We start from the raw sequence: 17,207 nt of genomic DNA, 5'->3' as shown, positions 1-17,207 counted from the left end.
GGAGATTTACTAAAATGTTGCCTGGGTTTCATCTCCTAAGTTACAGAGAAAGGTTGAACAAGTTAGGTCTTTATTCTTTGGAGCTTAGAAGGTTGAGGGGGGACTCGATAGAGGTATTTAAAATTATGAGGGGGATAGATAGAGTTGATGTGGATAGGCTTTTTCCATTGAGATCGGGGGAGATTCAAACAAGAGGACATGAGTTGAGAGTTAAGGGGCAAAAGTTTAGGGGTAACATGAGGGGGAACTTCTTTACTCAGAGAGTGGTAGCTGTGTGGAACGAGCCTCCAGCAGAAGTGGTTGAGGCAGGTTCAATGTTGTCATTTAAAGTTAAATTGGACAGCTATATGGACAGGAAAGGAATGGAGGGTTATGGGCTGATTGCAGGTCGGTGGGACTAGGTGAGAGTAAGAGTTCGGCACGGACTAGAAGGGCTGAGATGGCCTGTTTCCGTGCTATAATTGTTATATGGTTATATGTTATATAGTTATATCTTCTCCATCAATTTACCAACCATTGTATCAATTGTATTGTATCAATTGCAAGAATATAGCAAGTGCGCATGCTGCTGTTCGATCATGCTGTAAATTGTTGAGGCCTTTAACAGTAATCAAGCCCATGGCGGCCTCTCTCTTTTTGCAGGCACTTTTCGGTGCACACGTTTTTCACCTCAACAGATCTGGTTCATTGCTCTCACACTGTAGGTTGCCCAGAGTGTACCATTGCTAACATGTCTCAGTAAAAATGTTTAAGACCATAAAACCATATGACATAGGAGCAGAATTATATCAATTCTGCTCCACTATTCCATCATGGCTGATTTAGACCATAAGACGAGGAGCAGAATTAGGCCATGCAGCCCATTGAGTCTGCTGCGCTATTCCATCGTGGCTGATCTTGGATTCCTCACAATCCCATACACCTGCCTTACCGCTATATCCTTTGATGCCCTGACCGATCAGGAAACAATTAAATTCCACCTTAAATATATGTACAGACTTGGCCTCCACCGCAGTCTGTGGCAGAGCATTCCACAGATTTACTACTCTCTGGCTAAAAAAATTCCTCCTTACCTCTGTTCTATTTAGTTCTGGATATCCCCACCATAGGAAACATCCTCTCCACATCCACCCTATCTAGTCCTTTCAACATTTGGTAGGTTTCAATGAGATCCAACCCCCACCACCAAATTCTTTTAAATTCCCATGAGTACTGGCCCAAAGCTGCCAAATGTTCTTCATATGTTAACCCCTTCATTCCCAGAATCATCGTCGTGAACCTCCTCTGGACCCTCCCCAATGACAACATACCCTTTCTCAGATATGGGGCCCAAAACTGTTAACAATACTCTACAAGCAGCCTGAGTAGTGTCTTACAAAGGCTCAGCATTACCTCCTTGCTTTTATATTCTATTCCCTTTGAAATAAATGCCAAAATTGCATTTGTCATCTTTACCACAGACTCAACCCGTCAAGTATATCTCTGGGAGTCTTACATGAGGACTCCTTGGTCTCTCTACACCTTTGATGTTTGAACCTTCTCACCAATGAGATATAGTCTGCACTATTGTTCTGCTCACCAAAATGCGTTGGCATACATTTCCCAACATTATATTCCATCTGCCACTTTTTTGCTCATTCTTCCAATTTGTCTAAGTCCTGCTGCATTCGCATTGCTTCCTCAGCACTACCTACCCCTCCACCAATCTTCATATCATCTACAGACTTTACCACAAGGCCATCAATTCCATGATCCAAATCGCTGACAAACATTGTGAAAAGTAGCAGTCCCAATACTGACCCCTGGGGAACACCACTAGCCACCGGCAGCCAACCAGAAAAGACCCCTTTTATTCCCACTCGCTGCCTCGTGCCTGTCAGCCATTCCGCTATCCATGCCAGTATCTTTCCTGTAACACAATAGGATTTTATCTTGTTAAGCAGCCTCATGTATGGCATCATTTCTAGTGGTCCAATATCAACTCTCACCTCCCTTTTATTCTTTATATAACTGATAAAATGTCAGTGTCCTGCTTTATACTATTGGCTAGTCTGCCCTCATATTTCATCTTTTCCCTTATGGCTTTTTCAGTCACCTTTTGTTAGATTTTAAAAGCTTCCCAATCATCCAACTTTCTATTCACTTTTGAGACCTTATATTACCTTCCCTTGTCTTTTATGCATTCCCTAACTTCCTTTCTCAGCCAAGGTTGCCTATCCCTGCTATGAGGGGTGATTGATAGAAGGTGGCCTAGGGTAGGAGGAGTCAATTTTAGAAAACCTAGCGCATTTATTTTTCCTACACTTACACACTTAGTCCAGCAGTCGTGGAGCATACGGATCCCTTCTTTGTAAAAGTCGGTGTCTTGGACCTCCAGGAAGTGGTCCACAGCAGGGGTGATTGATAAGTTCGTGGCCTAATGTAGAAGGAGATGAGTTATTAACTTCAAACTTTCTGCATTTTCATTCAAAGAGCTGAACTGCACATGCATGTAACGAGAGCTGTATAACTCATCTCCTTCTACCTGAGTCCACGAACTTATCAATTACCCCTGCTGTGGACCACCTGGAGGTCCAAGACATTCTTGTTACATGCACATGCAGTTCAACTCTTTGAGTGATAATGCAGAAAGTTTGAAGTTGATAACTCATCTCCTTCTACCTTCGGCCACAAACTTATCAATACCCCATCTGTGGACCACTTCTATAAAGAAGGGATCCGTATGCTCCACGACCGCTGGACTAAGTGTATAAATGTAGGAGGGAACTATGTCGAAAAATAAATGTGCTAGGTTTTCTAAAATTGACTCCTTCTACCTTAGGCCATGAACTTATAAATCACCCCTCGGATTTGAGAGCTTCTTTCTCTGTGGGACATATCTATCCTGTGTCTTGTAAACTATTCCCAGAAACCTCAGCCGCTCCTGCTCTGCCATCATCCCCAACAGTGTACCCCTCCAATCCACCTGGGCAAGCTCCTCTCTCATGCCTCTGTCATTCTTTTTAATTCCATTGAGATACTGATGCAAGTAAGTTATGCTTCTCCCTCTCAAATTGCAGCATAAATTCCATCATATTATGATCATTGCCTCCTGAGGGTTCCTTTATTATCCCTCTCATACACCATTCTCCTGGCTTCTCCCTATAACCTTAGAAACCTTTACTAATGCTTACTTTAAATACACTCAAAGACTTGGCTTCCAGAGCCATCCATGGCAATGAATTCTACAGATTCACCACTGTCTTGCTAAAGAAATTCCTACTCCACTCTGTTTTATAGGGATGATCTGAGGCTGTGCCCTCTGGTCCTAGACTCACCCACTTTAGGAATACTTTTTCCACATGCACTCCATCTAGGCCTTTGAATATTCAATAGGTTGAAGTGAGATCCCCCCTCATTCTTCAACACTCCACTAAGTACAGTCCCAGAGCCATCAAACGTTCTTCATGCGTTAACACTTCCATTTCCGGAATCATTCTCACGAACCTTCTCCGGACTCTCTCCAATACCATCACGTCATAAGCCAGCCAAACCTATTCACAATGGGTATCATACCAGTCTTATTCCACATGTAGGTAGCAGATACCCAATCCGCTTTTGGCTGATGACTGTACTCTCCCTTCCCTAGGTTTTCTCATTTATTTCGGATATGGGATCTGGAACAGCAGCCTGGAGATCGGTGCGCGGCAAGAGGCTCTGAGCCAGAGCACGTATCAGCGCTACGATGTGGACGACAGCTTCATGTACCCCGAGGAGGAGGACAACCAATGGCAGGAGGCATGGCCCGCGGCCGAGCCGAAGGGCTACCAGTCCCAGCAGGCGATGCCGGACATTGTGGGCAATCACAGGACCTACGGCAGCAAAGCCAAAGGCAAAGGGAAGCATGGCAAGACTTCAGAGGTGCTGATTGCAAATGACGAGCTTGACTATTCCCCTGAATAGGAGGTACTAACCCCCCAGACCCTTGGGCTAGCATCATGGATGTGATCTCTCATCATGCTGTGGTATGGCATTCAAAAAGGCAATATGCAGTTCATTGGAGATACCTGCCCCTAACTTCACTCTGTTAGCATATTAAAGGGGTCCCCATTTTCATGAATAAATACTTGGCATGAACATGCACTGACTAGAAGTGTGGCTGATTGCAATGAGTTCTCTCTTACAGTGCCAGTAATCCTGGTTCAATTCCCTTTGCTGTCTGCAAGGAGTTTGTACTTTCTCCCCGTGACCACGGGTTTTTTCCATTTGCCGCGGTTCCCTCCCACTTTGTCCAGCTTGTGGGTTAGCGTTAGTGAGTTGTGGACTTGCTATGTTGGTGCCGGCGGTGTGGTGACACTTGTGGGCTGCCCCCGGTACATCCTCGGACTGTGTCGGTCAGTAACGCCAGTGATGTATCTCACTGTAGGTTTCATTGAAATAGGGAGTAGAGCAAGAAGGACAAGGGTTAAACTAACGCTTCTACAGAACCCGTGACGTGGGTTCAATCCCTGCTGCTGCCTGTAAGGAGTTTCTTCATTCTCCTCGTGACATGGGAGTTCCTCCAGATGCTCTGGTTGCCTCCCACATTTCACAGATGTACAGGTCATAGGGCAATGTTGGCTCATTGGGTCAGAAGAGACTGTAACCGTGCTGTATCTCCAAATAAACAGAAACAAGTGAGACCCAATGACCTCCGTAGGCCAGGATGCTTTGTGTTTGTGAAAGCCCATGCAGAAATTTACAATACGTTTAACAAATACCCAAATATTCAGTAACTCAAGGTAAATGCTTTTGATCTGACACTTTATAGCAAGGTGTAATTATGAATAAACGATAAGGTGACTACATTTACAAAAGAGTTCAGGAGGAATATTGGAGAGCATTGAGACCCCTCTGTTGGTCGGGGTCCACCACTGATATTGCAACCCAGTTGTCCATGACGGGGCAGTGCGCTACGGAGAGCAAGTGTTTGCCCAAGCAGCAGGCTCACACTCTCCACGCAGCTGATGACTCCAAAGGAATGGCAGAGACCCATACAGTTTGGCACCAGTGGCATCGCAGGAGGTGCCATTCAACATGGCACTGCCTTCAGGACTCCAGCTCCGTACTTCTCCTTCAGGGTTTAATCCCCATAAGTGGGCATAGCCGCAAGGCAGCAGAGGTTTAAGATCAGAGTTTTTCTGCCAACCACAGCTGACGAGCCCTATCTGCCTGAAGCAACTGGTTTTAAGGTGCTAGTAACTTGACTTTACCCCTTCTCCTGTCAGCAGAAACCGTTCTGCTGGGCTTAGTAGCTAAGCCACACAGGAGCTGGACTTGGTTGTCAGAGGCTATTTGAGACACACACCATTGGGAGCATTTAATAGGCAGTGGGAGCTTATCCCCACTAACGCTATTGGCTATGACAACCTTCAGGAACCTGGAGTGCATTAGTATGAGAGTAACACACACACAGTGCTGGAGGAACTCAACGGGTCAGGCATCATCTACAGAGAGGAATGAAGAGTTGGTGTTTCTGGCCATAAATCTTCGTCAGTCTTTCATGAGTCCTGAAGACTCAGCCCAAAATATCAACTTTTTATTTCTCTCCATAGATGCTGCCTGACCTGCAGCATTTTCTGTGTGTTACTCTGGTTTCCAGCATCTGCAGAATTGTTTGTATTTGTGATTACTGTGGGAGGTAATGGACATTCTGATCAGAAATGTTTGGGAATTGGATGGTTTAAAGTACAGTTATTATCAAAGTGTGCATACTGTATACAATCTAGAGATTCGTCTTTTTGCAGAGAGCCACAATAGAAAGAAACACATTAAAAAAAACCACAATACAAAGACCTTCAAATATGTGAAAAAAGCAGATCATGTAAACAATAAAAATGTAAACAAATAACGTAGAGAAGAGGGACTGCAGAGTCCCCAAAAGTGAGTCCAAAGCCACAAAGTCAGTTCAGCGCCAAGGCGAGTGCCGATGGATTTGGGTCACAGCCACGGAGCCCGTTCAGTGCCAAGGCGAGTGCCGATGGGTTTGGGTCACAGCCACGGAGCCCGTTCAGTGCCGATGGGTGCAGGTCATGCACTAGAGATTTTTAAAGAGAGCAAAAAATAGAAGAATATTGAGGTTCACGGGTTCATTGTCCATCCAGAAATCTGTTGGTGGAGAGGAAGCGGCTGCTCCTGAACCTCCTCCCTGATGGTAGCAATGAGAAGAGGGCATGTCCTGGTTGATGGGAGTCCTTAATGATAGATGCCGCCTTTTTAAGACATCGATTTTTGAAGATGATCTCCTTTTGGGGAGGCTGGTGCCCATGGTGGAGCTGGCTGAGTTTGCAACATTCTGCTGCTTTTTTTCTGATCCTGAGCTGTGGCCCCTCCGTTGCAGACAGTGATGCAACATCTGGAGAAATTTGTTAGTCTTTGATGACATAGCAAACCTGCTCAAACTCTGAGTGAAATATAGCTGCTGTCATGCCTTCTTTGTCTGCGTAATTATAATTTATTTCTGAGTGAGTGATATCCAGCTGGTGTGTTTTTTTCTCTTCTCTGGTATTTAAGGGTTATTCATGGCCTCTGCATCCTGAGCAACACTTGATTTCCTTTAGAGTGAGGATACAGACATAGCCAGGAAGTCCAATGATCTCATTTCCTGTGTTTCATATAAATCGCTCAGCTGAAGATCCATGTGTCTATTTTTAAGACATGATTTCTGTGGACATGAGTGTTTCCATAACAGGCCATGAGGCAACAAGTCACCGTGTATCTATAGAGATGGAGAGAGCAGAGGAAGAGAAAGACAAGAGGTGATGGGGGTATTGGGATAAGGGAAAAAAGGGGAACAAGAGGAATGGTTAGAGAGAATACTTTACATGAATCAGAACCATTCGATTTTCTCATGGAACTACAAAGATATTTGTTTATTTCACGATGGGAACAGTTATGACATCGAAGATATATGGCAAATGCAAAGGGACTTGGGAGTCCTTGTGCATGATTCTCTAAGGATCAACTTGCAGGTTAAGTCAGTGGCAAGGAAGGCAAATTCAATACTGGCATTCATTTTGAGAGGACTAGAATATAAAAGCAAGGATGTAATGCTGAGGTTTTCTAAGGCATTGATTGGATTGCACTTGGAGTATTGAGAGCAGTTTTGGGCCCCTTATCTAAGACAGGATGAGCTGGCATTGGAGAGGGTCCAGAGGAGGTTCACAAGAATGATCCCAGGAACGAAAGGGTTAATATATGAGTGTTTGATGGCTCTGGGCTTGTACAAGGTCTTTAGATGGAGGATCTCATTGAAGCCTATCAAATATTGAAAGGCCTAGACAGAGTGGATATGGAGAGGATGTTTCCTATAGTGTGGGAGTCTAAGACCAGAGGGCAGATGCTTCAAATAAAGGGACATCCACTTCGAACAGAGATGAGGAGGAATGTCTTTAGCCAGAGGGTAGTGAATCAGTGGAATTCATTGCCACAGATGGTTGTGGAGGCCAAGTCATTGGCTATATTTAAAATAGAGGTTGATAGGTTCTGATTACTCAAAGGTTACGAGAAGAAGGCAGGAGAATGGGGTTGAGAAGGATAAATAGCCTAACTATGTTCCTATGCCTTGTGGTCTGGCATTCCAAATTTTATCTGAGTTGATTTTTCAGAATGGATGTGTACTTACATTTTCTGGGTATTAGCCTTGTTCTCTGGAGTTTGCTGATACTGTTGAGGTACGTGGAAGCCTCTAATGAGGGCACTGCGTTTCTGCAATTGGATAGAAAGACTGAGTGAATGGGTGAAAACCAGACAAATGGGGTTTCGACCATAAAACCATGGGACACTGGAGCAGAATTAAGCCATTTGGCCTATTGATTCAGTTCTGTCATTCCATCCTGGCCGATCCATTTTCCTCTCATCCCCATTCTCCTGCTTTCTCCCCATAACCCTTCACGCCCTGACTAATCAAGAACCTGTCAACATTCACCTTAAATGCACCCAATAATCTGACCTCCACAGCAGGCCAAGGCAAAGAAATTCCTCCTCATCTCTGTCCTAAGTGGACGCCCCCCTGTTCTGAGGCTGTGCCTTTTTGGTCATAAACTCTATCACCAAAGGAAAGATACTGACTGCATCTACTCTGTTTAGGCCTTTCAACATTCGATCGGTTTCAATGAGATCCCACCTGCCATTCTTCTAAACTCCAGCGAGTACAGGTCACCTTAATGAGGGGAAGTGCGAGGTGAAGAGCTCCTCAGAAAGTGAAATGTTAAGGATTGAGAGCATTGCGTGATACACTGTTGTTTGAACTGCTCCAATTAATCGCACATGGAGAACAACGGTTCGATTAGAGGAGCATGGGAGGATCGGATTAGCGTAAATGGATGCTCGGCAGAGACACAGTGGATGAAGGGCCTGTCTCTACGTAGTTAAAAAATCTCTGGGACAACAGACCTCTCATAGTATCAAGGGTGGACTGCTCTGCTGGAGACTTTTACTGAGGAGACACTACACTTTCAGAGAGACAGAGATCAACCCTTTCAGCGTAGTTCTCTCGAAGGTCTGCACTGCAAATCTCCGGAGGTAACTTTCACTCTGGCTTTCCTTCTTAGTGAGGGGACAGGGCTGAATTGGCCCTTTAACCCTCCAAACAATTTACCCCCCAGCTCTCCCTCAGTTTGATCCATGAGCAACATTCGTCTTAAGGATAGATCTTAAGGTCATAGAACATAACGGTTAGCGCTAGGTCCCCCACATGCTCCATCTCCGAAATGTAGGTTGGAAGATTGTAGAGATGGTTCCAGCCAGGTACCACACATTCCTAAAGAAGGTTCGGCCTAAAAAAAATCGACCAATCAGAATAAGGCTAATTCAAATTAACCAATCAGGAATAGACAATTCAGATCCAGCCAATCAGGATTGAGCATTAAGCCCCTCTCGTGCCCTGCTCACCTGAGAGGGTATATAAGGAGGTGTCTCTCAGGGGACTTGTTATTTGACTAACTTGTGCCTGAGGAAGATGGTTATTAATTGTTAGAAAGTTGCAAACAGTATCTGTAAGTATGAGACTGTTAAGGCCAAAGGATAGTATGGAGTAATGGAAATAACCATGTGTAACAACTGTGGTTTGTAGAAAAGCATCTCTGAATCCACAGCATGTTGAACCTTGAAGTGGATGGGTGACAGCAGCAGATCACAAACATACGCTCAGTGGCCACTTTATTAGGTACAGTGAGTGTCCAATCCATTGGATGTGAGGGGAAGCAGAATGAGAAGTTGTGTGATCTCATGAAATGATGTTTATTATCATCTTAACAATGTACTTTTAATGTTATTTGGGGGATTGATCCGTTATGAAATGAAATGTTTTTAAAGGTGAAGGCATGTTCAAAAACAAACTGGTTAGGTGTTTGATGGGCCAAATCTCAGACTGAAGGGCTGATATGATTCTCTGCAAACAGATTCCAGATCCTGGCTCAAGTTAGCATTTGGAATAAACGAGGAAGGTGGATAATGATCCAAAAACAAGCTCTTGAAGTTCTGGGGTGGAAAGTCCATTTGCACGGCTGACAGTAAAGTGGAGGGTTGTACAGGAGGGAAAGGTTAGATTGATCTTGGAGTAGTTGTAGTTATAGTCATAGAGTACTGCAGTGCTGAAGCAGGCCCTTCAGCCCATCTAGTCTGTGCTGAACTATTAATCTGACTAGTCCCAACAATTTACACCTGGATCATAGCCCCTATACCTCTCCCATCCACATTTCTCTTAAATGTTGACATCAAATCCACTTCTGCTGGCAGCTTGTTCCACACTCTCACCACCCTCTGAGTGAAGAAGTTCCTCCTAAACATTTCACCTTTCATCCTTAACCCATGACCTCTAGTTCTAGTCTCACCCAACCTCAGTGGCAAAAGCCTACTCATGTTTACCCCATCTACACCCCTTATAGATTTGTATACCTCTATCAAATCTCCTCTCATTCTCCTATGTTCCAAGGAATAAAATCTTAACTTATTCAACCTTTCCCTATAACTCAGGTCGTCAAGTCCTGGCAATATCCTTGTATAGTTTCTCTGCGCTCTTTTAAGTTATTGGTTATAGTTTAAAATGTTGCCATAGTGCTATGACCGATTCATGTTATTGCTTGGAGACTGATGTAACCAGACATCTGGTTGGTAAGATACCAGGTGATCTGAGGGCGTTGTGCCTTCCGGTATGAGCTGTATGAAGCCTGAGTCAGTGTCTCTGTCACGTAGTGAAGCCTTGGCATTCCCCCATTGTTTTCTGATGCAGTTGTTTATAATATCTCAGCAAAAATGAGCAGAAAGCTAGTACTTGCATCTGTTGATTGAACACAAGATACACTGAATGGCCATTTTATTAGGTACACCCGTACACCTCATTAATGCAAATATCTAATCAGCCAATCATGTGGCAGTAACTCAATGCGTAAAAGCCTGCAGACATAGTCAAGTGGTTTAGTTTCACCAGAATGGGGACAAAATGCGATCTAGGTGACCTTGATCATGGAGTGATTGTTGGTGTCAGATGGGCTTGTTTGAGTATCTCAGAAACTGCTGATCTCCTGGGATTTTCAAACACAACAGTCTCGAGTTTATAGAGAATCATCTGAAAAACAAACAAAAAAAAACTCCAGTGAGTGGCAGCTCTGTGGGCAAAAATGTTTTGTTAGAGAGAGAGGTCAGAGGAGAATGGCCAAACTGGCTGAAGCTGACAGGAAAGCAACAGTAACTCAAATAACCACACATTGCAATTGTGGTGTGCAGAAGAGCATCTCTAAATGCACAACATATCAAACCTTGAAGTGGATGGGCTACAACAGCAGAAGATCACAAACATACACTCAGTTGCCTCATTATTAGGTACAGGAGGTACAGCACAGAAATAGGCCCTTTGGCCCATCTAGTCCATGCTGAGCAATTAATTTGCCTAGTCCCATCAACCCACATCTGAACCATAGCCCCCTAATACCCCTCCCATTCATGTACTCATTTAAACTTCTCTGAAATAGTGCAATCGAACCCTCATCGGAAAACAAAGGGCCTGTACTCGCACAAACAAGAGAAAGTCTGCAGATGCTGGAAATCCAAGTAGCACACACAAGACTGGAGGAAATCAGCAGGCCAGGCAGAATCTATGGAAACGAGCGCAGTCGATGTCTTGGGCCGAGACCCTTCAGCAGGACAGGAGATAAAGAGATGAGTCAGGATTAGACGGTGTGGGGAAGGCAAGGGGAAACGCTAGGTGATAGGTGAAACTGGGAGAGGGAGGGGTGAAGTACAGAGTTCGGAAATTGATTGGTGATTAAGATACAAGGCTGGAGAAGGGGGAATCAAATAGGGGAGGACAGAAAGCCATGGAAGTGAGAAAAAGGGGGAGGAGAACAGACTTCCCCAGTAATGCTGCTGCCTCTCCCCCACACCCCTCATTCTTCGCTATTCCCCATCCCTTTTCCCTCTCTCACTTTATCTCCTTGCCTGCCCATCGCCTGCCTCTGCTGCTCCTCCCCCTTTTCTTTCTTCCATGGCCTTCTGTCCTCTCCTATCAGATTCCTCCTTCTCCAGCCCTGTATCTCTTTCATCATTCAACTTTCCAGTTCTTTACTTCATCCCTCCCCAGCCCCTCCAGGTTTCACCTATCACCTTGTGTTTCTCCCTCCCCCCCCCCACCCTCTACCACAGACCTCATCTTTCTTCCTCTGGTCCTGTGGAAGGGTTTCGGCTCTAAATGTCGACTGTACTCTTCTCCATCGATGCTGCCCGGCCTGCTGAGTTCCTGGGCCTGTACTTCGCTGCAATGCTCTATGATCTATTCCTGTTATTGATTGGAGATTGATGTAATCAATCATCTGGGTTGTTAAGTGCCGGGTGAAATGGATGAGTGATAGCAGCGGAGGACCACAAATATACAGAAATGTTCTCATGGTCACTTTATTAGGTACAGGAGATATCGAATAAAGTGGTGACTGAGTGCAGTTCCCAGTGGAAGACATCCCATTCTGGCAGTTACTTTCTCTTTCATTGCTTTTGATATTCTTTGACAAGTTCCTCTAGCATTTTGTATGCATTCCTGTGCATTTCCAGCACTGACATAATCTCTTGTGTTTGTAAAAATGACAATGAATAACAAAGTAAATAGTGCATAAAGCAAAGAATAATGGGGTAGCGTTCCCGGGCAGTTCACATGAGATCTGGTTTCTAAGGTGCTAAATGATGAACCAAAAGCCTTGCAGTGTATTATTTCTCTCAGTGGTTCGTGCAATCTTCATTGAAGATTAGTGCACCGGCTGTAAGATCAAGGTTCAATTCCCACCATTGTCTGAAAGGAGCTCGTACGTTCTCCCCGTGACCACATGGGCTTCCTCCAGGTGCTCTGGTTTCCTCCCACAGTCCAAAGATGTACATTTAGCGTTCGTAAGATATGGGCATCTATGTTGATGTCAGAAGTGTGGTGTGTCTTGTGGGCTGTTCACAGTTTAGGATCACAGTTCAGAAAAGCAGATCTGCCAACTATCTTCTGAGGGAGATTGTTTAAATTTAAGAGAACGGCGGTAGAAGACCTGAGAACAAAAGTGATTCTGGTCCCAGAATATTAAGAGCCTTAAAACAAGTAAGAGACCTTTTAAATCAATTCTAAAAGATTCAGGAAGCCAAAGCAGTGTAGCTGGGCTTGGAGTCATATGCTCCCTCGTCCTGATTTGAGTTAAAAGTCTAGCGGCAGTGTAGAGCTTAACCCAGCCAAATGTCTCGCTTGAACCTTTTAGCACAGCGGATGCTGGAGGTTTGGATCGCTAAGTGAGTGTCTTCAGTGAAGATGAATTGTGTCAACAAGGGAGCCTGTTAGTGCTAATGCATGCCTTCATTTGTCAGACTTGGTAAAAATTGCAAAATGTGTTCTTTCTGTAATATTCTCACTTTCCTGCACTGTACTCAGCTGTGTATTACATTTGGTTCCATATTCAGTAGATTACAGTTAAGCAGGGCACATTGGGACTAGTACGTTTTGTCTCATCAAGCAGCTGCCTCAATTGGTTGGAATTTCCTGGAAATAATTAAAAAGGTATAAAAAAGACAAACTACCACGTAGCTGAGAAACAAATTATTTATTTAAATGAAATACAGAACGAATTAGAAAACTACCAATACTACTACAGTACTATCAAACTGTATATTAGTTTATAATAGTTATCAATAGAGGAATTCATCCAGTGTTTGCGGGCATTTTTTTTTAATTGGCTGTAAATGAGCAAAATCAGTGCAGGTACCAAGTGCAGATAGTGGGCAGCCTTCAAACAATACTTCCGATGATTGCATCCTCCAAATCTTAATTTTCACTGTAATGTTCAAGATTGTCGACACCTTATAATTCTTCATAAATTATTGAAATAGTGAAATCATTTAATTTTCACTCCCTGCCATCTCTGGCATCTCCAAGCCTGAATGCTTGAAACCGCGATGAGGAAAGCAGTTCTGAATTGTCTTGCTGCTTACTTCTCACCAATTATCAGTAACAAAAATCACTGCTTTCCAAAGACAACACACACAACTTATGCTATTTAAAAACTATTTGCTCTAAGCACGGTGTAGTGTCTAACGACCACGTTGTGTATGCGACTGACACTGGTTAGAAACTGTTTGGCAACAGTCTCCTGGCCCAATTAAGCATCATAGTGCCCCAGATAAATGAAATCAATTTAGTTTTCATTCTTTAAGAGTTGTTACAAATAAATGGTGGCTGCGATTAGCTGATGTCCGAATTAATTTCATTATTATTGCCTGTGTATTAATGCCCAGTGCTTAAAAGCCTGGAATGGCAGCGATGGTGGGAGCTCTACATCAACTGCTTCTACAGCTATCACCATATGTTCTTGATCTAGTCCAAGGGTCATGTGAAAGAAGCAATGACTGAGTGTTTCTTCTTCAAAGAAACAGGAATAATTTCCATAAATTAAACCTCAGAAACAAGCTTGAATGTGATATTGTTGTACACATGTGCTGTCACTTCTCAACAGAACATCCAAAAGGGAAACAGAGGCCTTCTCAGAGAAAGTGATGGATAAACGTTTACTGCCAGCCCACTGAGTGGTCAGCAAAGGTCAAAGGCTTATTTCTGTTCCTTTCCATTTTAATGTCACGCTTCACTCAATATCTCACATTGCTTCCAACGTGAGCTTACCCATACATCATCCACCCCTGTAAATTGGCCCCTCTGTCTGGATTCTCTGGTCTGAGTTGAAGTGTACCCATCTGTTTTTGGTTTACTTTAGTTTTGAGGAATGAATTTAGGTTGATTTTTCTGTATATTTTGAATTTCTGGTGTGGAATTGCTGTATATTTATTACCAGTTATGTACACTGTGAACCTGCATCGGTGTGTCGTGTTCCATTGCTGTACCAAAGCCATGCAGAGGAAAAAAAAAGACATTTATTGCAAAAACATCTGATGGAGTGATTCATTTATTGACTTTTCATTATTTTCACATGGAACTGTGTCAGAGAGTTACGGAGATTTGCAACTGAAAAGGTCTTGCATTATCTCGTGTCTGTGTATAAATATATTATAGACATCATATAATATAATATATACTGTACATCTACAACATGTATTGAATACATCTATTCAATATGCTAAATATATTTCATATCTATATATCTGTAACATATATTGCATACTTATATATACATATATATGTTATATGATGCAAATTAATCTTTGCAACAAAAACAGTTCACTTCACTTTTTGAGTTTATTTCACCATCAGACGCAGAATCAGGTTTATTCTCCCTGGCATACGTCATGAAATTTGTTGCTCTGCAACAAATTAAATAAGTGATGCAAAAATAGTGAGGTTGTGGATGTAGGTTCATTTTCCACTCGGAATTTGGATGGCAGAGGGGAAGAGAGCTATTCCTGAAACATTCAGTGAGTGTCTTCAGGCACCTCCGCCTCCTCTGTGATATTAGCTACGAGAAGAGGGTGAAAGGGGTCCTTGATGCTGGATGCCGAATTTTTGAGGCATCGCCTTTTGAACGTGTCCTCTATACTTGGGAGGCTAGTGCTCATGCTGGATCTGGCTGAGTTTAGAAGTTTCTGTAAGTTTTTCTGAACTTGTGCAGTGGCCCCTCCATACCATACGGTGATGCTATCAGTAGAGCTTCGAAATCAGTACGAGGGGTGATTGTTAAGTTTGTGGCCTGGGGCAGAAGGAGATGAATTATACAGCTCTCATTACATGCATGTGCAGTTCAACTCTTTGAGTGATTATGCAGAAAGTTTGAAGTTAATAACTCATCTCCTTCTACCTTGGGCCACGAACTTAACAATTACCCCTGCCTTGGACCACTTTCTGAAGGTCCAAGACGCCGACTTCTACAAAGAAGGGATCTGTATGCTCCACAACTGCTGGATTAATTGTGTAAATGTAGGAGGGGACTATGTTGAAAAATAAATGTGCTAGGTTTTCTAAAATTGACTCCTCCTATCTCAGGCCACAAACTTATCAATCACCCCTCGTAGAACATAGAGCAGTACCACACAGGAACAGGCCTTTTGGCCCACAATTAAATTACTAATCAAATACCAACTGAGCTGATCTCTTCTGCCTACCCAATGTCCAAATCCTTCCATTTTCCTCACATTCATGTGCCATCTAAATATCTCTTTAAAAATCTCCAATGTATCTGCTTCTACCACCTCCCCAAGCAGTGCATTCCAGGCACCCACTACTCTCCGTGTTTTAAAAAAAAAACTTACCCTTCCCATTTCCTTTGAAATTACCCTATCAGACCTTAAATACATCCCTCTGATATTAGACATTTCAACCCTGGAAAAAAGATAGTCCACTCTATCTATATCTCCCCATAATCTTATAAACCTCTGTCCTCTTCTACCACTTCAGAACAAATGAGCCAAGTTTGTCCAACCTCTTGTTATAGCACATGTCCTATAATCCAGGCAGCATCCTGGTAAACCTCTTCACTTCTCCAAAGCCTCAACATCCTTTTTATAGTGGGATGACCAGAACTGTACACAATACTCCAGATGCAGTCTGACTGGAGTTTTATCAAGCTGTTTCATAAAACAAGGGGTCCACAACACTTGTTTTTTTATCCTTTAATTCCCTTACAGCAAAACAACTTTATAGATTCACCATTGAACAGTTCATATGGCCCAAAGGTTCTGCAGCCTTTTGAGAGGCAGGGTTTCAATTACTGCTTGTGGGAGTGTTTCCAAACTGCTGTCCTAGAAAGACTTTGTCTGATTTTTAGAGTCTGTCTCACAGTGTGAGTTTCTCCTGCTAGGAAAATTATCCATCCCTTCAGTTTCCAAAAATACCTGGAAAATTTTGATCAAGTGTCTTCTTTCCAGAGACGTCATTACTTAACAGTGGAGGCCCTTCATTTATCACGCATTTGCCACAGATGTTGTGTTCTGACTGTCATACACAAGCCAGGGCAATATGATAAGGAGAGCAAACCATTGCCCAGGTCGCAGGTTCTCCCTCTCCATACAGTTGATGAATTGAAAGGGATGGTAGAGCCGAAGACTGATACAGTTCGGCACCAGCGGTGTCACAGGAGTTGCTGGTCAGAATTAAGACTGCCTTAGGGACTTCAACTCAGAATACTCCCCTGGGGTTTACTCCTGTGTCCTTCCCCATGAGTGGGTATAGCCACAAGGCAGTGGAGGTTTGAAACAAGAGTTTATCTTCTCCTAGGTGAACTGCCATAGCTGGTGAGCCCCCATCTGCCTGAAGCGACTGGTTTTGGTTTTGCCTTTGTCCTTTCTCCTATCAGCAGAAACTGTTCTACCAGGCTTAGTAGTTAAGCCAGATGTGAAGGCCAGGAGCTGGACTCGGTTGTCAGAGGCTGTTTGAAGTGCAAGCCATTGGGAGCATTTAATAGGTAGTGGGAGCTCGTCCCCACTACCATCCCTGGCTATAAAATCCTGAAGGGATCACTTGCCCATCAAAGCCCAGCTTACATTCGGTATATCTGCACTGCCGTCCCTCCAGTAAATCTTTCCAAAGGTGTGGGGCACTAAATTGTTCAGATCACCCCAGGTATAATCTAACCAGGGCTTAAATACATCAGATACAGCAGATGCTGGAAGTTCCAATAACACAGACAAAATGTTGGAAGAACTTAGCAGGTGAGGCAGCATCTATGAAAATGAATAAACAGTCAAAATTTTGGGCCAAAATCCTTCATAAATGGGGAAGAGGTGGGGAG

At 43.5% G+C, this 17,207-nt stretch overlaps 1 protein-coding gene across 1 annotated transcript in view; it reads left to right on the top strand.

The window, feature by feature from the left end:
* slc7a14a (solute carrier family 7 member 14a) overlaps positions 1–3,952 on the top strand; it is a 114,917-nt gene extending 110,965 nt beyond the window's left edge. The window contains exon 7 of the mRNA XM_072254462.1: positions 3,629–3,952. Within this exon, the coding sequence (XP_072110563.1) occupies positions 3,629–3,942 (314 nt within the window). The 3' untranslated portion in view covers positions 3,943–3,952. The remainder of the gene's footprint in view (positions 1–3,628) is intronic.
* Positions 3,953–17,207: the final 13,255 nt, after the last annotated feature.

The sequence above is a fragment of the Mobula birostris genome, chromosome 4 (assembly GCF_030028105.1).
Source record: "Mobula birostris isolate sMobBir1 chromosome 4, sMobBir1.hap1, whole genome shotgun sequence".
NCBI classification, from domain to species: Eukaryota; Metazoa; Chordata; class Chondrichthyes; order Myliobatiformes; family Myliobatidae; genus Mobula; species Mobula birostris.
Note: the sequence above shows the minus strand (reverse complement) of the source record. Positions and strands in the feature narration are given on the sequence as shown.